Here is a 19,104-nt window from a genome sequence, read left to right on the forward strand (position 1 = left end):
AATGCCATGGATGGATTAAATGTGGAAGGCACATTTTATTGTACAAGGACAAAACAATCCAAAAATTCAAGAATTCTACTCCTGTTCATCATTGTCAATCCATTCTTTTTTTTTTTTTTTGAACCTTTAACATGGCATATGATGTATTACATTATTTTCTTAACAGTCATCCTGTTATCTCCATCTTATAGTAAGACCTAATAAAGAACATGACTGCACATGAAGCATGATAAAATGTAGAGGTAGTGATACTTCTTAAATTCATAGGAACGCAATGGAAGCAAAGCAAAAATCCTTCTGTGGCCTTCCCTACACTGTCAGAAAATGTGTCGCTGTGGTGGTACCCTCAAGGGTAACTTTAATTAGGGAACATAATTGTACCATATTTTAGAGAATGTAATGTACCTTTAAGGAACATGAGCCCAAGGTTTCGTGGTATGTGCCACACACCAGCTTAAAAGGCCCCAGCATTGAAACTATGATCCATGGAACGATGAAGCACCATTCACCATCTTTGGGATTAACTGGGGCGGTGTTCAATGTCAGCACTACCTCCTACGTATAAGTCACTGAATCAGATAATATACTCACACCAGTGTTGTGAAGTCTTCCCAGAAGTGTAGAGTCTGTTTTTACAACAAAGTGGGGCAATTGGACTAGTGGGTATCTACAAACATCCACAGGCCACAAAGTGTAACAACATGCTATAGTGTTACAGCACGAACACTTACAGAGTCTGTCTATTAAGTTAATAGGTTTATAAAAATGATATATTCCAAGTGTTTTATTTATAACTGACTGTTACACAATAACATAAAAAAACATGCTCAGCTTTAATACGTGTTACAAAGCTGTGGTTTTAAATTCAAAACACCATGTAATTCTCTGCCCTATGGAAGACCACAGAATTTTTGTTTTGCTTGATCTGAGTTCAGAAACATGCTTTTCATCAAAACACAAACTTTTTAATAATAAATCATTTTGAAGATGTGAAAACTAGGAAAATTGTTATGGGGGAAAATGTTGGCTGATTAACTTTGGAGCATTCTGCCAAAAGCCATCACTGTTGGCCCTTGACAAGGAGACGGCTCTGAATGAGTCCTGTCTCTCTTCAGCTGCCTCTCAAGAGAGGTGACGTTATTTCCTCCTTCTTTATTATTTCACCTTTGCGCTGACATTCGGCGATTATTGATGATGGCTCTCTCCTACAAGCCTTTGACTGGAGGACACATCTTGTTTCGCACAGATAAATGAGAACATCAGAAGAACCATATTGATTTCATAGCCTGCCACTGGAGCACACACATTGTCTTTAAGACTTTTAATGGTTTTCCCTTGCAACCACAAAAAAATTAATTAATTAATTAATTAAATGAACGAATTAAACTGAAAAAAAAAAAAAAACATTAAATCCCAAAAAAATAACCAGCTTAGGCACTAAATTCAAGCTGAGAATCTCCAGGGTGTCTGGCATCTGAGGTGGAATTGTGGTGGAAAATAGCTCAGATATTAAGTGGTTTAAAAAGTATTGCACTGTCCTTCAAGGGAAAAAAGAATCAATTTGTGACTTTATATTAACCTTTGATATTTAGGTTTTGGAGAAGGAGATGGTGGTGACTGGCTTTTGCCGGTAGATGTTGGCATTTATGTACTAATTTATACTGTCAGAAAAACTGTCACTGTGGCGGTACTGTCAAGGGAACATATTGTGTACCTTTAATTAGGGAACATAAGATACAATTATTCCATTATAATTGTAGATTTAAAAATTGTGTTGATTTCATACGCCCCATTTAATCTGTAGAACTTACATTGTTAATTTATTTTACACAGTTCTATAATGAAATCTTACAAATAATCTCCTCTCCTCCTGGAAAAGAGAATGTAATGTACCTTTAGGGAACAAATCTGGACTTTCACAACATTGTTATACCATAGGCCACATTCATGGCAAAAAGGGCAGTAAGATGTTATCAATTTACTGATAAGAGTTTTATTTTAGGGACGTTGAGGCTGCCATCTATTTACCATCTAGTTCGTCACAAGTTTTGATACTGACAGGAATTTCAGAAGTGCTGTTGTATAATTATTTTACAGACTACAGTTAAGATCTGTTGCCTCTCGTGGCCAAAATCAATACAGTCCAATATTAAATGTTTTATCATAAGCATAGTTTGACATTTTGCACAATATGGGGCTGCTTCACCCTAGAAAGATATGAGTTAATCTGGTGTGTAAAGTACAGCATGTTGTGTTCACTGCTTGATACATTCAAAGGTACATTTACACTGTATGTTTAGTTACAGTAATGTACCTCTACCATACCTTTTTTTTCCTGAGAGTGTACTGACCATTCTCTCTCATGAAGTAGGGCTCTTCTACCCAATCCTAACCAAGGAGGTGGGATTGTCAGAACAACAGTGGGAAATATAACAGCTTTCCCCATTCAATTCTTGAAATCCAGCTTCCAACACCACACCAGATCTCATCCTGACTGTAAGGATTTATACTGAGACGGTATACATAGGGCACGGTAAAGCTAGCCAGGCCAGACAGGGATCAACAGGAATGGAGGTGGACATAAGCATGGGGTTAAATTTCTATAGACAGGAACAAATGATAGGATCTGCGTGGGATTTTCGAGAGGAGGATGTCGAATGACCAGTGGACGGGAAGGCGAAATGAAAGCTGGCCAATATGGCACCTGCTATTCAATCAAAGGCACTGCTGTTCTGGGAAAAAAATAAAAAATAGAAAATTGAAGCAGGTTCATGGACAGCCCTAGATTTGGGTTATGACTGAAAAGGGAGTAGGAGCCAAAGTGCACACTTGAAAATGGCCAAAGCTCTTCTTCATTTCGAATTCCACATGGAGAGCCAATCTCTGACCGCTCTGCATGACCTATTTGTGTATTTGAGCATGAGAGAAATTCACTGCAGGACCTACAGTTCACCTCACAGGAATCTGAAAGCTATTACACTGCATGGAACATTAACTTCTTTTGTCTTTCCTAAAGTCGCCTCTGGAATAAGTGATGCTTCCCTGCAAATGATTATCTTCTAGTCAATATGGTGCCGAGCATGTTGAGAATGGACTCTCTCAAAATCAACTCATGGTCTACACAAGGTCCAAACTTGGACGTTTTATCAATATTTAAGAGGGTCAACCTTATTACGGCATTTGATATTGTATATCAGCTTTAATCTTCATAACTTGGCTTCATAAGAATGCAATTAGAACACCAACCAGATTTAACCTTCAAAATCTTTAATGCATTAATGAGACTCGAAATGAAGCGAGAACAGAGATATGAGATCTATTAGAATCTTTAATTCTTGTGGCATTTACATCAGAGCCCTCCATTACTGAACACACAGTCTGGGCTCAAATTATCCTTGCGTGTCTTTCTCCCTTTATTCCCCTGAACAGAAACGGCTGAATAGATGAGCAGGCCAACCATCAAAAAGCATCCAAATGCACAGGCCAACATCAAATCCTATCTAATGTTTTCTTTTCTGATACAGTAATACTATTTATCTGATTTCAATGACAGAAAAAGAACCCATAGGAATACAACCTTTAATGAGTTGCCTGGGCTAACACTGATTCCGATTTTTGTAACAAAGGGCTGGCCTGAACTATCCGAATACTCATGTTTCCATTAGTTATGTGGGTACTCCTTTCCTTACAAACACTCCATTTGAAGGTCTGCTCCTCCCGTAATTTAGGCTCTATCAGCAAGCAAATTATAATACCCTGGCTTAACTTTTGAGGACCATCTTAGTAATGGATTTTACAATGCATTAATAAAGCCTACTGAATGTGTGCCATTAACGGTTTTTGTTGGATAATGAGTCAAAGATTAAATAAGGATAATGTTAGGTGTATAATAAGTTTTAAAATGTTTGTGTGTATAGTGTGATTGTAATTCAAACTTTATTCTCCTGCTCCTTTGTCATTTTATGGTAACTACTATGTAGTATGATACATTGGCTAAACATTTGAAAATCACATGCAAGCAGAACGAATTCACCAGAAATTCTAATTGATATAATCTTCTCAATATCGATTATTTTTATTCTGTTATGTCCCCACTGTGTGTTCATGTACTGTCCCTTTAAAACCACGCTACCAAGATGTAGTCATGCGATTCCGCCCGTATTTGCCACAAAGAAACAACCTAAATGCTGAGGCAGACCAAGTGTCTCGGGAAGCTAGTACCAAAGGAAAACACAATGTCTGTGGTTTGGACGTGCTGTGTTTTGACTCTAATTAAGGACGACACTGAACAAAAAATAAGTCAAATATAAACGCTGAGAAAAAAAAAACCCACCAAAGCACACACCAAATATAAACAGTGCTCAAAAAACAAGAGAGGAACAAGCTCCCAGCAACATTAAAAAAATACCCCATATTAAATACTGGAGCATATTTACAGTACAAGTATCGTCACTGAACTACGGGTCAAAAATACAAAAAACAATTGTTCATTAATCGTAATCATGATAAAATGTACAATTAATCATGATATTGATTTGCGCTCATATCGCCCAGCACTAATCACTGCATTGGTTTTTCTATCAAGGAAAAACACTGCAAAAGTATGTTTATCTATTTCTGTTCTTGTATTCTTTTGTTGAATAAAACAGTTACCATTAAATGACAAAAGAGCAGGAGAACATTTGAATTTAATTTTTTTTACTTAGAATGTTGTTGTGTAATGTTTTAAGCATTAATTCATTCATTTACTGTCTATAACAGCACCACACACTCACCCAGTCACTCACACACTCACAATCCACATAGCAGCAGGTTTTTTCGATAGGGGGGAAGAAACATGAGCACTTGGAGGATGACTTTTAAGTATACCCCAAACATGTGTTCAGTTGTTTCACATTAATTTTGATTTTTGAATGATTTTTATTTATTTATTTTTGAATGATTATTGTTTACTGAGATTAGATGTAGACAAATAGAGACAGTAGACGGTCTAATTGGCTGAACTGAGTTTAAGAATTGACCGACTGTAAATCTAAATAAATTTAGTATAAATCATAGAAATTGATTCTCAATACAATACTATTAGTTTTTATATACTGAAGTGGTTTCTCTCACAAAGGAACTAAAATAACTTAATATCAGTACGTTAGCAATGGAATACAACCTTGTCTATCGATTTAGTACATAAAAGCTAGAATGTTCAGGCCAGCCCTAGTTCACTACTCAATATTTAGCTACACTAAGAGCTCCTTGAACTCAAGCTTCAAAGGAATACTGACGCAGGGTAATCATTTAAATTCACCTTTACATGTTGGTTTCACATTAAAATATCTTCAAAATACCTGGCTGTGTATTAATCTAACTGAGATTTTTGGGGCAGGTTAGTAAACACAGACATCATCTGCCAACAGCTTAGTGAGAGCCTGTGCCTTGGGAAAGGCTGGTGAATGTTTTTCAGAAGAAAATTCAATAAATCTCAGTGATTTATTTGAGGGAAACCTCTCTCTGTGTCTCTGGTCCACTACGGAGCACAGCAGAGACAGGCACCTTTGCCTTCGAAGTTTCTACTGTCAGCTTCGGCTTCATCGATCCTTCTGTCCTCAGTGTAACCTTTATCCCCACTGAAAGAGCGCACCAGCCAAGTCTCAGTAGACGGCAAAGAGGTGAACAAAGGAAGGTAATGCACCAAATGGACAGGCAGAGAACAACAGAAAGTTCCATCCTCTACTGCCTGAGGCACAACATGACCATGTTGATCCTCCTTTCTATACCCAAGAGAGTCTTCTTTCCATCGTTGCTGTTAGAAGACGGTATAATGCAGATGGATTGTGCTTATACTGCAGGAGAAAAAAGGTTAACAAAACAGACCCAAGCTCTTAATAGCCCGGCATCACCAATCTCCATTGACATGCAGCCAGCAGCACACTCACGGGGAGCCTGTCATACTTCATTTTTGAGTGGCCACAGATAATTGAATGTCTCCGACCCCCCCCCCCCCTCCCTGAAGGCCAGAGGCGCCTGGGGGACGATCAGGCAGGGGGGCTGGAGAGCCCCTGAGGGAGCCAGGATTGATGCGCCACTTTGGGGAAGAGACGAGGTGCCAGTGCTGGGTAATGGAACCCCCACCTGAGACTCCCTGCTAGCGTGGCATGCTACGTTACAGAGCAATCAATGGAGAAATATCATACAGCTCTCAGTCAAAGCAGACACACCCAGCACTGGCAGATTAAAAAGAGAAGAATAAGTCCAATACACATTCATCCACATAGGGATGCATGGATTTCTAGAGCCTTGCAAATCTAATAATCCCTCAGCATCATCAGGTAGACTTGGTTAAAAATTTAAAAAAAAAAATTTAAAATTAAAAATAAAAGAATTGGGAGATGTCATAGGACAACTACTTTTGTTTCTCTAAACATCTTTTCCTAAAAACTATTTAAGTAAATGAATGGTACAAGTTTGAAGAACCTTAATATTTTTTCAACAACTGCTACGTAAGTAACGGTTCGGTATCAATTACGTTTTTCAGATGTGTACTTTTATGCTAAGAACCATTCAAGAGCCTTGTTTAAAGGCATTTTCACACTTTTTGGAGCATGATCCATATGCCATTATGCTTTGGTACAGTTTGTCATTAGAAAAAGCTGTATGAGTCCAGGACCTGACCAGAGTAAAAATGCTTGTTCCTCTTGAAAATAAGGGTCTACAATTTGCTTTAAGCAGTTGCTTCTGTTGTGGCTCATAGCCTGTGTGAAAGCTCACCATTTCCAGTGTCTTATATGGAATAATTCGATTAGTTCTTTTTGGAACATTACTTCCCATTTCATAGAGCTGGAATCCTCGTCTATGCCACATATCCAATCTTCTCACCAGTGTCTTAAGTTTTGGGAGCCTACCAAAGGAACAACAATAATAAAGTTATGCCTATTGACTATTGCCATCCATTTATATTCAAAAGCACTTAACAGATGAACATGTTATTCCAATTTTACCATAAAGGTACAAACAAAGGTGGCGCATGGGATTTTGGGGCCGATCCAAGGTTTGAATGGAAGTTTCCTGTGTGAAAACAAACCTATGATAATGACCCCCTCGCCTAAACAAGCTCTGAATTGGTCCTGGGCACAGTCCCAACAACTGGGGACAAGTGTGAAAATGCCAAGAGTGTAGGGGGCTGGGTGCCACCAGGTGTGCTTCTTCATTGTTTGCTTGACTTTCATTCCAATACTGCAATAATTGAATGACCCTGGAAAACTGGCCAACATCCTAAAACCATTGAGCAATCACTTTACCTAACACAGTCTCATACACAAAACCACATACACACAGATGCCACCCAGGCGCAACAGAATCACTTTCCCCATAAACAGAGTTACACTCCTCCAATATGCGCGGCAAATTCGTCAGCGGCCACGTCTGTCCCGCTTGACTTTCCTGGATCTGAAGCGGATCTCAGACAGCTTGGAGTTGATCCCGGTACCAATCTGGCCTTTCCGTGCCAGCGGGAAGCGCGCCAGCGTGGCATCTGTGGAGGGAGAGAGTGACACTGCGACAACAGTTGGAGGCGAACGAGCGAGATGGAAAGAGATGGAAAGAGAGGGAGGGAGAGAGAGAGAAAGAGAGAGAGCCACAGCAGTTTCTCAGCACTGCCAGCGCTGTCAGACCATTAAAACGGCAAATGATGATGAATGAGAGGGGATGGGCCTGTCGGAAACAGCCCCCATCGTGACGCTCGCCCCTCTCAATCCTCATTTCGCTTCCAAAGAGGTGTTTTTTTTTTTTTCCACCTTTCTCACATATCATTGGTATACAGAAAGCTGTTGCAGCTCTTAGGTAGATGCTGATAGCATCCATGACTCATTGGTAGAAAATTAACTGTTGGATTACAGCCCAAACAAATCGCTGCATAAAGTGCTAAAAGTATTTGTCCATTAAGTGGAAAAGTTCACAGTTCAGATTTCCATGCTTTTTTTCCCCTGCTTGGTTGTGCAGTGGTATGTCTGCTTCTCACCTTAAAAAGCTAGGCCTTTCTCAAAAAGATATCAGACAGAGAAGCAGGATAACATCTCTTTATATCATGGTTTAATGGCATATTAAAAATTAAATATTATTACAACCCAAAATGAGGCATCGGCATCTCTCTCTGATTTCTCTCTCAGAAAATAAAACAACAAGCCTTTCCTGGTCAGTTCTTTTCTAATAGTCTTCATAAACAAATGGCAGCACTCACACGAGATGCTTCTGATCATAATAATATAATATATATAATAATGATGGGTCATGCATTCCGTATGTTCTGATCCGGAGTAGTTAAGAGTGCTTACTGTATATGGCGTTGAGTTTTTCCGGGTCCAGTGGGGCGTGGTGGTCAGAGTATGAAGGCCTGCGGCTCCTCCCACCTCTGAGGTTGCTGTTTAAAAGTGTGTCCATGTCAAAAACCCCTAGCAACAGAGCTCGAACCATCGCTGTTGGCGACCGCGCCATGTTAGCCGCCAGCCAAGCATGTTCCGCACAGAAAACACCTGAACCTGGATACACCTCCACCTGTCGGATCTCCACAGAAACACCACACAGGGACAGAGGTAAAGTCAGTGTGCATCAATGAGGGATAGAACAAACAAATTTGCAATCATTTTTGGTGAGAAACTGAGAAAACTGGACTCTTTAGATACCATTTATCTGTTTATTAATCTATTGGCTTAGAGCATGAGCAAAGGAATTAGTAGCATATTAAAATGTGCAGAGTTGTGTCCCGTGAAGAGGTCGTATACTGAATTTAACTTCGAACTTCAAGATAAACAGACCATGTGACCCATGATCAAACACAACTTCTTCTGTTTTTAACAGTTTAACAAGAAAGAAAGAGTATATGCCTATTTTAAGCTTATATAAGCTACTTAAACATTTCCCTGTGTCCTCCATGTTGTGCCTCTAGTCTTCAGTGTTTGTGAAGTACATAATGCAAGATTTATTCATTTTAATTGAGCAAATATTGGTATTTCTATACATTGTTCATTTTTACTTGAGGTCCTTTTCATTGGTTCTTAGTGAGGTTAATATAACCACATTAAACAACAAGAGGGACGAGGGTCTGAAGACAAAAGGTTAGGCACACAGAGGCACAGGAGCACACATCCTGGCAGGTCCTGTGGTGGGGTGCTGTCCCCAGCTGAGGGAGAGAGAGGGAGCAGCTTTACCTGTAGAGCAATCGATGTAGGCATTGAGTGGCCCCCCCCTCACCACCGCCCTCACCCTCTAGCACCCAGCAGGAGCCAGGCCTGCCACTGACCACAGCACAAAGAACACGCACAGGGAAGGAGCAGGCTCACATTATTCATCACCTTTAACACAAACTCAGTGCTGATTCCACTCACATTCACTTTACTTATACACAGTACAATAGCTTTTTTTAACATTAATATTTCACATTATTCAATAACATACTACAATAGATACTCCCTACAATTCCACCTTGTTCCAATACATCCTGCACATGTTTGTACTATAAATAACAGCTTATTTAACTTTGCACAGATCCTGCACATACATTCTTGTATTTCTTTTGGCTCCTTTCACCAGTTAATTGTTTGTAGCTAATACTAGTAACTTATGTAAAATAATGGCATATTTGTTAATATCTTATTGCTTTATGTATGTGAGCACTCGTCTTCTTTTTTTTGCCACACCTGAAATTAAGATATTCTGACACTTCTCAGAAAACCTTTATGATTTATTCTGTTTATTAAAATATTTATTTATTTATTATGTATTATTCTGGTATGTGTCTGGGCTGAAATATGAATTCTAAAAGAGTCGCAGTAAGATGAGTTAAAACAAGCATACTGATTATATATGGCAAAGAAAAGAATGAAGACGATGAAGAAACAAGCAAAAATGACTTAAAACACCATGTAGAATATGTCCCGTTTAAACAACTCTAGACTTAGACTAAAGTAGTTTAAAGAGCTGGAATAGAAATGTTTCTTACAGGTGTGCTGTTCTGATTCACTGTTCTGTTTTCACTGAAGGATGAGGCTGAATCTGTAGAGCTGCACGGTGAGCTTAGATACATGTTCCCATCCTCTCTGAGGACGACTGGGCACAGATTCCCATTCATTTCTTCCATTGCCTCGAACATAACCCCATCAACTTCATTATGGCTGTCAGCCATTTTGTGTCCATAGGAACCAGTTTCCAAAATCATGTCCTGCTGAACACTTTTTATAGCTGCCGACACTGCTGGCGGAAGGTCACAGTCCTGTTCTTTGTATGGCACAGGCATGTAGCTGTTGACTCCAGCAGTGACGGACTCGGACAGCACTGGGCCAGGCTGACTGACGCTGGATTGGCCTGCATTGTTGCTTATAGTCTGCCACATGGTAGACAGGAGGTGTGGAATCTCTGGAAGGGAAAGTATACCATGAAATACCAGGATGTAGTCCTGTATGAAACACTGTATACATTGAGGGTCTCTGAGCTAGCTAACATTGCACTCAATGACATGTAATGAGTATGAAAGGAGGAGGTGAAACTAAAGCTATGGTTACAGAGTTGGTAAAAGTTGCCCCTGTCTAATTTTTTGTCTTCATTTGTGATATAGATGTATTGTTTGGTCATATAAACAATGAAAACACAGTGAATCTGACATTTTCTTTTCCAGCTCAGGCATCTATGTGGCACTGACATATGTTATGTATCCACTAAGTGTTAGTGTAGTCTGAACAACCAAATTTTTACATCAATCCAACTCCACATTCCTCATAATTAAACACTGCCTGGGAGGAAAAATAAATAAGAACAGTGGTCCATTAATGTTCCATCTGAAGAATTTTTTGTTTTAATTTGTTAGATTTATGGAATGGAAAATGTTTAAATAATTTTCAGATTACACAGCACTGGCAAATGCAAATGACTTAATCCAGTTTTATGTCACTCATATCTGTAAAATAATTATGGAAAAGTCATACAAATTGTTAATAAGCGTTTGACAAAAATAAAAATTAGAAAAGAGCTCTTTATCAATTGCACATTTTCCATATCTATATCCAGGCTGCGTGAATGATGATTACCTGAAACACATGTTTACTAAACACATTTTGTTGCCTCTCGTTGTGTTCCTCTTTAGAGAGCCCATGTTTGCATTTAGAATGAAGGAAAATGCCATGTGTACATCTGGCCTATGGTAGGTTGACCAGATGTCCTCTTTTACACGGACATGTCCTCTTTTTTAGGCTTAAAAAAATGTCCGGGCGGAATTTCACAAACGACTGGGATTTTGTTTTTCTAGAGCTTACATAGAACTTGGAGAAGCGTTTCGTTCACAAACTAGTCCCGCCCTCCCCTACTCCGATTGGTTCGCTTGAGTGAGAAGGGGGCGTGATGAAGTAGCCTAAAATCTTCGGATTGGACGGTCTGACTGTAGAGCTACCGTTATTGGTCGATAACCTGCTCTGTAAACACTTAACTGGTCATTCTGCACGTCATTAGTCCTTGTTTACGTCAGGCAAAGGTCATGTACCTACCCTCATCTCGAGCAGCTATGCCATAACGTCAATGTAAGTTCTCGGATGAATTAAACAAGAAATTCCCATGTTTTGTGTAGCAAATAAAGGTGTAAAAGACCTAAAAGCACACCTAGGTTCAGCTAAGCATTCAACGGCAGCGAGGGGCGTGACCTCATCACCAGCCCCGAGACGTGTCCTCTTTTTCACCATCTCAGATCTGGTCACCCTAGCCTATGGCAAATCACTGTCTTTTCAGAATCAGTTCGTTTATAAATATTCTGTTAAGTCTTCATTTTAAACATGAATGATGGGTTGTTTTTGCATTGTAACTGAAACACTAGTCCGTTTTCAGTTTCTTCAAATTCAAAACAACAATGCTTTCAACTGAATGTTCATGGACCATTACCTCAGAATGAAGTCAGTTTAGGAGTGTTATCTGTTCAGATTAATGTCACATAAAAATGTTGATGTAAACAGCCTCACAAAACATGGTTTTGCATTGTCGTGCTGTGTGAACATAACCAACATTATTTTTCCTTGCCCAGTGGTGCATGGGTGATGTAATTATAATAAACAACACATTTGTCTCCTTAAAAATATGTAATCAAGGATTGTTTGTAATGTGACCTGGGACCTGGGAATAAAAGAAAAAGTTCTTATGAAGAACTTATGATATGATTTTAAAGACATATTTTAGAAATACATTTGAACACATTTGAATCACATGTTCTCTTATGTCAAAGTAATCAATCACTCAGGACATTTTTGCTGTGAAGTTTTCATTTCATTTAGCTATGAGACAAGGTAAAAGCAATAAAATCTTATGGCCACCAATTAGCAAGTGGCATGCCTAAATTATCACCAGATTTGTTCACTGTTACTGATAACAGTATGCCATATGGTGACAGAAATGGAATAAACAAGTCTGTTTGGGATTACTTAACAAAGCCCCTGTGTACAATGCTGATTGATGGTCATATGCTGCCATTTGCATTGGTAGCCCCAGTGCAAAACTAAAGCCAGACGCCAAACATGCCTTGAATGACTGACTACGTTTGGACTATGTTTATGTTTCCACAGCAGAACCTAATGTTTCACAGATTCACCAGCAACCTAAGACAGCAAGTTTTCAGATCCTATTATATATTTCATTCCTACATAACAAAGTGATTAAATAATGATTTTTAATGACTTTATTTATTTATTCAATTATTTTAAACAAATAATTCCTGCTTCTCACCCTTGACAAGTAGGTCTTTAAGGCGCTGGTTTTCCGCAGCCATCTCTGCCTTCTCTCTCTCCAGCACCTGAACTCGAGTCCTGAGGAACTGCAGCTCTTCTGTAGAGTTGATGGTAAACATGTGGGGCTCAGTTTTCATGTTCATTTGATAACCCTGCAACGAAAAATCATAGTGAGGAAAGTTGGCCTGAGTTAAGGTGCATCACAGTTATGTGCCTGGATCTCTCTTTTGAGGAAAAAATGAGAAAGAAAAACTGACAAAAGACCATATGAAAAAAGGCTTTCATCCAGCTCTTATTGAATTTCCAAACCAATTACAGAGGCTTAAAACTGCTCTCAGCTAAACAGACAAAACAATAGATTTCCATCATTTTTGAGTGCCTAATTATACCCTTCATTCACTCTCAAAAACATCTGACATTTGAAGTCAGAAAAAACACACAATACCAACTACGGAAATTCTTAAGAACTGGGGACATATTTTGATAGAAAATTATAACAGGGACTGCAAATGATGCTACTGTGTCAAGGTGAGGTGAATCTGAGTCAAGCTGACATTTTCCATAACCACGCTGAATCAACACAGGGTTTATATGAAGATGACACCTTGAGGAACAAGCTGGAGCAAGAAGGGGAGAAATAATAAGCCTAACTGATTCTGAATTACCTCTGTGACAATTTCCATTCACCTCACGAAGAGGGAAAAAAAAAAAGTCTCTCTCAAAACTTGGAGCACAAGATGAACATGAAGATTAACCCAAGATCCATTGTTCTTAAAGTTATCTGTTTGTTTTTCAAAGTGAACATCTATTTCTGGAAAATAAAATATCTGAAATTGCAGTTGCTCCCTGAAGGGAAAAAGCAAAAAGGGCCAAATATTATAATCTGTCATCTGACTCATTAATATGCAAATTGAATCGTGTTTAGTCAATCATTTTACGGTGCAAGTTAGGTTGTAATATGCCACATCATATTTGAAGAGATGCAGAAAACATTACATTGATGCTGTTTCAATTTGAATATTAATGAGGTTTACATCATTTACCGTTTCCCCATGCGTTTCCATGCATTTATTAAAGTGCACACAACAAACATCTCTACAAGACAGGCTCAAAAAGGGCAAATCATTTTACTATAGACCTAATCCTATTTGAAGCTGTTAAATATTTTCATCTTTGTATTTAATGTAGAAAAATCAACACTGAGGTCTCAAACTGAAATCAGGAACACCCAGCGCACCTTTTTCTAAGCCTTAAACTGTAGAGTGCAGAGCACAATGTAGTTTTCTTGCCTTCAAAGTATTGTGTTCACAAAAATGTCTAAACTCCTTAGGTTTCAGTACAAGATTAAATCTCAAAACAAGTGATATAAAGTTCACACACAGACTGTCACTCAGAATAAAATGAAATGTTAGGAAAGTGTAGGCTGTGTCTAAATGCCTCAGGGCCATGGTGTCTTCTTTATGGAGTCAAAAAAGGGTCAGAATAGTTTGCACCTGTAACACGTAATATTCACAAACACACTACGATTTGCAGCTGTGTTTAAGCAAATACATACTCTTAAATATTTTGTTCAACCTCAGCACTTAGTAGTTGCTGTGTTAGCCACATTTATTTATTTATATAAAAAAGCTGCTTTCACAGTGTGTGAAAAACCACTTTCGAGTTGAACACATTATTTTACAGGATATACAGAATATATTAGGATTACCATATTGTGTTCAGTGTGAAAGCAGCTTACGAGCATGAAGCTAGTGATTAAAAAATATTATAACATAAGAACTAAATATAGACTTTAAATAATAGCTGATTGTGTTGAAGTTGGCTAATCACTAGCTTCTTAGTCTCATTCAGATTTTCCTTTCCACCTTAAATAAACGTGGCCACAGACACCTCGGTTGAAACACTTTGATAACAACACTGCAACCACTCTGTGTGGTGACTGGACAAATTAAACTTGCTCTCTGATTGTACCAATCTAAACTCTCCTATTGGTCAAATCAGGATCGGTATTTCTAAAAGTCAACAAAAACAGAAGAGCTGCAAATGAGGATTTACACATTCACAACTACCGCAAACCCTTTAACACATTTGCAGATGACAGATTTGTTTCGTTTTAAATGCATGTATTTGCAGTTAAGTTTAAACATAACTGCATTTCTTAATATCATAATGTTATATATATCACATGATATATTTTATCTGTGGTATGTAATGTGACAGAGGTCGGCACAGTGGTGCAGCAGGTAGTGTCGCAGTCACACAGCTCCAGGGACCTGGAGGTTGTGGGTTCAAGTCCTGCTCTGGGTGACTGTCTGTGAGGAGTTTGGTGTGTTCTCCACTTGGGTTTCCTCCGGGTGCTCCAGTTTCCTCCCACAGTTCAAAAACACATGTTGGTAGGTGGATTGGCTGCTCAAGTGAATGTGTGTGTGTGTGTGTGTGTGCCAACGCTGTGAATGACTGGCGCTCCTTCCAGGGTGTGTTCCTGCCTGGAAGGGGCGCCGGTCCTTCACAAGGTGCCCGATGATTCTGGGTAAGCTCCGTACCCACCACGACTCTGAACTAGATAAGCAATTGCAGACAATGAATGATGAATGAATGTAATGTGTCATAGCAAAGTTATAAGTGATGACCCTGGACTTTTCAGGAACAGAATCAAACGGCTTGGAGCTAAAAGGTCTACTCAGTTTCACTGCAATCCTTTCAGCAAATGTTACAAAATGACATAATTATGGCACTGTTCAAAGTTGTTTCTCTTAAAGCTTTTAATTCTTAAAAGAGAGCGTACCATGGGAACGCGAAATATCCTCACTTCTATGAAATACAACATTTGATGCAGTTTGTAAACATCATTAAAGTTTCAAAATGTACCATTCACTCCCAAGAGCAATAAGTCCATATATAGAAAGTAAATCTCTTCATATTCAAAACATTGGAATTTATTGAACATTTACTGATAATGTTTTGGCTGTGGGTGATTCACACAAGCAGCCCTAATTGTCTAGATTGCAGAGATTCATGTTTGCCATGAAATTCCCCGCACACAGGCCATGGTGTCCTTCACATGTAAGGCAAACCATGCACTGCAGTATTTTTCTGTAGAAAAACTCAACTATACAAACAGTAACATAATACAAACCTTTGTGCTGACTAATCTGGACCACGCTAATGTAAGTTCATATGAAAGTCCTTGTGCTAATTACCCTTATGTTGTACTAAGTCACAAGAAAATAAATTTGACCCCCTTCTTGTTAAATTCCCCCTCAATTAAACTTCTGATCCCAGTTAATTAAAAGTACAGATTTAATATAAAATAAAATAAATAAAAACACACACACTAATTGCTTTAAGTGTGTGTAATGCTACTTTTTTTTTTTTTTTTTACCTATGATTAGTCTGCACAGATCTATGAATATGCAATTATACCCCACCTCTGACTTTACCTACCCCTCTGCTGCTCTCTGTAACCTGAAAAATGGCCTCTGGAGCACTGCAGTTTCAAAGCAGATAAATTCAGTCAGGGTTTAGCTACTTTTTCATTCATGACGTCGTCTTCTACCATACAAACAACATCACAAGGACACATTAACAAAGTTAAAAGCCTGATTTTCAGTTCTCAATACATACTGGACTAAAGGTGCATGTTTTCTGAATACAATCTTTCCGGCACAAAAATAAATAAACAAATGATATGAATCTGACTGTTCATCCTACAGATTAGCCTTCACTTCATAGAGAAGTTAACAGGAGTCTTGCAGTTATACACTGCTGTTAGAATGATCCATCAGTTATTGTCTGTCACGTATAATCTAGCATATGACGTCTCCAACGTGCCATTTTCCAGGTATTGTCAGTGGATGGAAAAGTGAAAACTGCAAAGTACATACATTATTATTATACTTGGGCAGCAGTGACAGCACATAAAACTGGAGATGTGTGAGCAAAGTGAGAGAATTCCACACAGAGACAAACTCAGCACGGAGACCTGGGACCGTTATTGGGATTAACTGTCATCTTTTAACAATATTGAACTGTATGCCCTGAACATAAAGGTTGAAGTGCTGACCCTGCATTGCTGCCTCCAACTTCATACTTGGATACTATCAGCTACACTGTCTATGGCAAGAGTGGAGTTACCTGTGAACAGTTATGAAACTCTAAAGCCCTTGAAGTCCACAGTTGGGTGCAGGGTTTATTTACATCTTGCCACAAGTACCGGGATAACACAGTCCTAACAGCAGGGTACGTTGGCTGTAATCAAGGAAACTTTTGTTGCATTCATTTACAGTTAAATTTTCTCATGTTATTTTGTATATTACCAGCAACCCAAATAAATAATAAAAAAAAAAACACAAGGTATGTCAAAAGTAAGGTGAGATGGTGCTCCAATTTTAGACACAAGCTGTACAAGGGTTTGCCAGCTTCATAAAACAACCCAATATTTGACACAGTAATAAATTAAACCATGAAGTATTGTGGCATAATCAGAAATGGGACAGAGACTGTCACCTAGATAGAGACACTTTTCCACACCAGACTCTTGGAGGGTGTATAAAACTCCAGCAAAGACTACTACATACCAAGTCCACCAATACAAACATAACACCCGCCCACAACAGAAAAAACAACAACTAAATAATAAAAAAAAAATAATAATAATAATAATCTATATGGATGAAGCAGAATTTAGCAAACAATTTACAGGATTTTAAAATCTTGCCCAGTGGTTACAATTTTAACATTTTCCACAGTGAGACTGATAATAACTGTTACTTTTTAGACACCACTCTCATATCATTTCACCAGTTAAAGGAAGGCATGGAAGAAAATACTCCTGAGTGACTAAAACTAGAGAACAGCCTTGGCCAAACAATACCTCCAAAATGGTGGGAAAAACAATGTTCTCCTCCGTTTTAACTCATCTGCTAAATAATGATACAAATCTGACAGCATCTGTATAGGGTAGAAATTTGTCATGATACATCCTGAGGATGACCAACACTGCTAAACCCTCTAGGCCCTTTCACACATGCACAGTAACCCAGATATTTTGAGGAGTTTGCCCGGATGAGCTGAATGTTTGAAAGCAAACACCGATAATATTTGTCCTGGACTTTGCAGCAACTTGCTCCTGCTGGCACCCTACTAGAAATTCTGGGTAATGTCCAAGTGAACACAATAGAGCCAATAATGTTCCAGGGTATATCCTGCATGCAATACACCATGCCTAAAGCACACAGGACATTTTCAGTTGTGAGAATGCATTTAAAAACAAACAAATAAACAAACACTACATGTGTGAAGGACAACTTCAGAACATTTACAAAGCTAATACTCAAGACTCAACTTTCTCTGGAGTTTCCATGTGAAAATAGCTTCTGACTTTACATATACAAGGTTAACTCACAAGGTTGTACAGTGACACAGAGGTGCCTGCTTTGTGGTGGTCTGGTGGGCTTCCTCGCCACTGAAGAACAGAGTTAAAAGGGGCAAACTATATCCAGAACAGCAGACCCAAAAGATGGATTAGTCTCTCTGTTTGTAGGTCTCAGTCAATTAACAAAATATATAGAATTCAAAAACATATAGCAGAAATGTGTCATTATATACTGACCAAACTGTTAGAAAACCCCACCTGAGTGGAGTTCAGTGTACAAACACAGGAAAACGTAAGTTAACCGTTAATCATAAAACATGCAGGTCGTCGACTGCCCTTCAAATACAGACGATAACCTCGACAAGCTCAGAAACACATTATCACAGTAATATTATCATTACATGACCGTCTGTAGGTTATCAGTGGGTTGTCTAATAATTGCTGCGCTGTGTTGTGGAGGGGAGGCGGGGATTCTGCTTTTGTATGACATACCCCTCCTCCTCCACAAACAAACCCAAAAGCTCGTCAAATCTCGAGGTGAGCGGGATATTGGTGATAAATATCAGCGGGTATTTGTGAGCATGGATGAGGATATGTGAACGGGCTGCAGTCTTACATAACTCTCAGCGGCTCCAGTGTGTAAACACTCGCTCCTCTCAGCCTCGTGGCCGAACTGAACCGAGCCGACCCCGGACACTCCCTGCATGACTCCCTGGAGACTGGACACGACTAAAAAGGCTGGCTTTACTCACACAATCTAATACAAGGCAAACCCGCGCCTTAGCATCTGGTTTTTCAGCTCAGTTTCTCACAGTTCCGTCAACATACTGGGCTCTGAGCGGCTCTGGAGGAAATGTAGTTTTTCTGAACCGCGCTAAGTCAATTATAGACGTACGATCCTCGTTTGAGCGCTCCATCATAAAGAAATAAGAGCACCGCCGCCAAACCTATACAGGTGGTATTATCAGTTGCATTAACTTGCCT

At 39.0% G+C, this 19,104-nt stretch overlaps 1 protein-coding gene across 6 annotated transcripts; it reads right to left on the reverse strand.

Moving 5' to 3' along the window:
- Positions 1-3,263: 3,263 nt before the first annotated feature.
- Positions 3,264-19,095, reverse strand: LOC136705638 (uncharacterized). 6 transcript variants are annotated; one of them, XM_066679310.1, is made up of 6 exons: positions 18,379-18,452; positions 18,151-18,237; positions 12,745-12,898; positions 9,989-10,401; positions 8,325-8,553; positions 3,264-7,525 (listed from the first exon to the last, which is right to left on the reverse strand). In XM_066679310.1, exons 3-6 carry the CDS (start codon positions 12,887-12,889, stop codon positions 7,404-7,406), a joined length of 909 nt encoding a protein of 302 aa, XP_066535407.1. In that variant the 5' UTR covers positions 12,890-12,898; positions 18,151-18,237; positions 18,379-18,452; the 3' UTR covers positions 3,264-7,403. The 6 variants fall into 6 exon arrangements, with proteins under 6 accessions (XP_066535407.1, XP_066535406.1, XP_066535404.1 ...); XM_066679309.1 differs by lacking the exons at positions 18,151-18,237; positions 18,379-18,452 and adding an exon at positions 18,873-19,095; XM_066679307.1 differs by lacking the exons at positions 18,151-18,237; positions 18,379-18,452 and adding an exon at positions 18,737-19,095 and having other exon boundaries at positions 8,325-8,544.
- Positions 19,096-19,104: the final 9 nt, after the last annotated feature.

Source organism: Hoplias malabaricus, chromosome 8 (genome assembly GCF_029633855.1).
Source record: "Hoplias malabaricus isolate fHopMal1 chromosome 8, fHopMal1.hap1, whole genome shotgun sequence".
In the NCBI taxonomy this organism is placed as follows: Eukaryota; Metazoa; Chordata; class Actinopteri; order Characiformes; family Erythrinidae; genus Hoplias; species Hoplias malabaricus.

Coding starts and splice junctions, on each gene's coding strand:
- LOC136705638 (XM_066679306.1), bottom strand. CDS start 18,826: ATGCAGGGAGTGTCCGGGGTCGGCTCGGTTCAGTTCGGCCACGAGGCT. Junction 12,899..18,736: donor CTGGAGCCGCTGAGAGTTAT/GTAAGACTGCAG, acceptor TTTTCGTTGCAG/GGTTATCAAATGAACATGAA. Junction 7,526..8,324: donor AAAACTCAACGCCATATACA/GTAAGCACTCTT, acceptor CTCCCTCCACAG/ATGCCACGCTGGCGCGCTTC.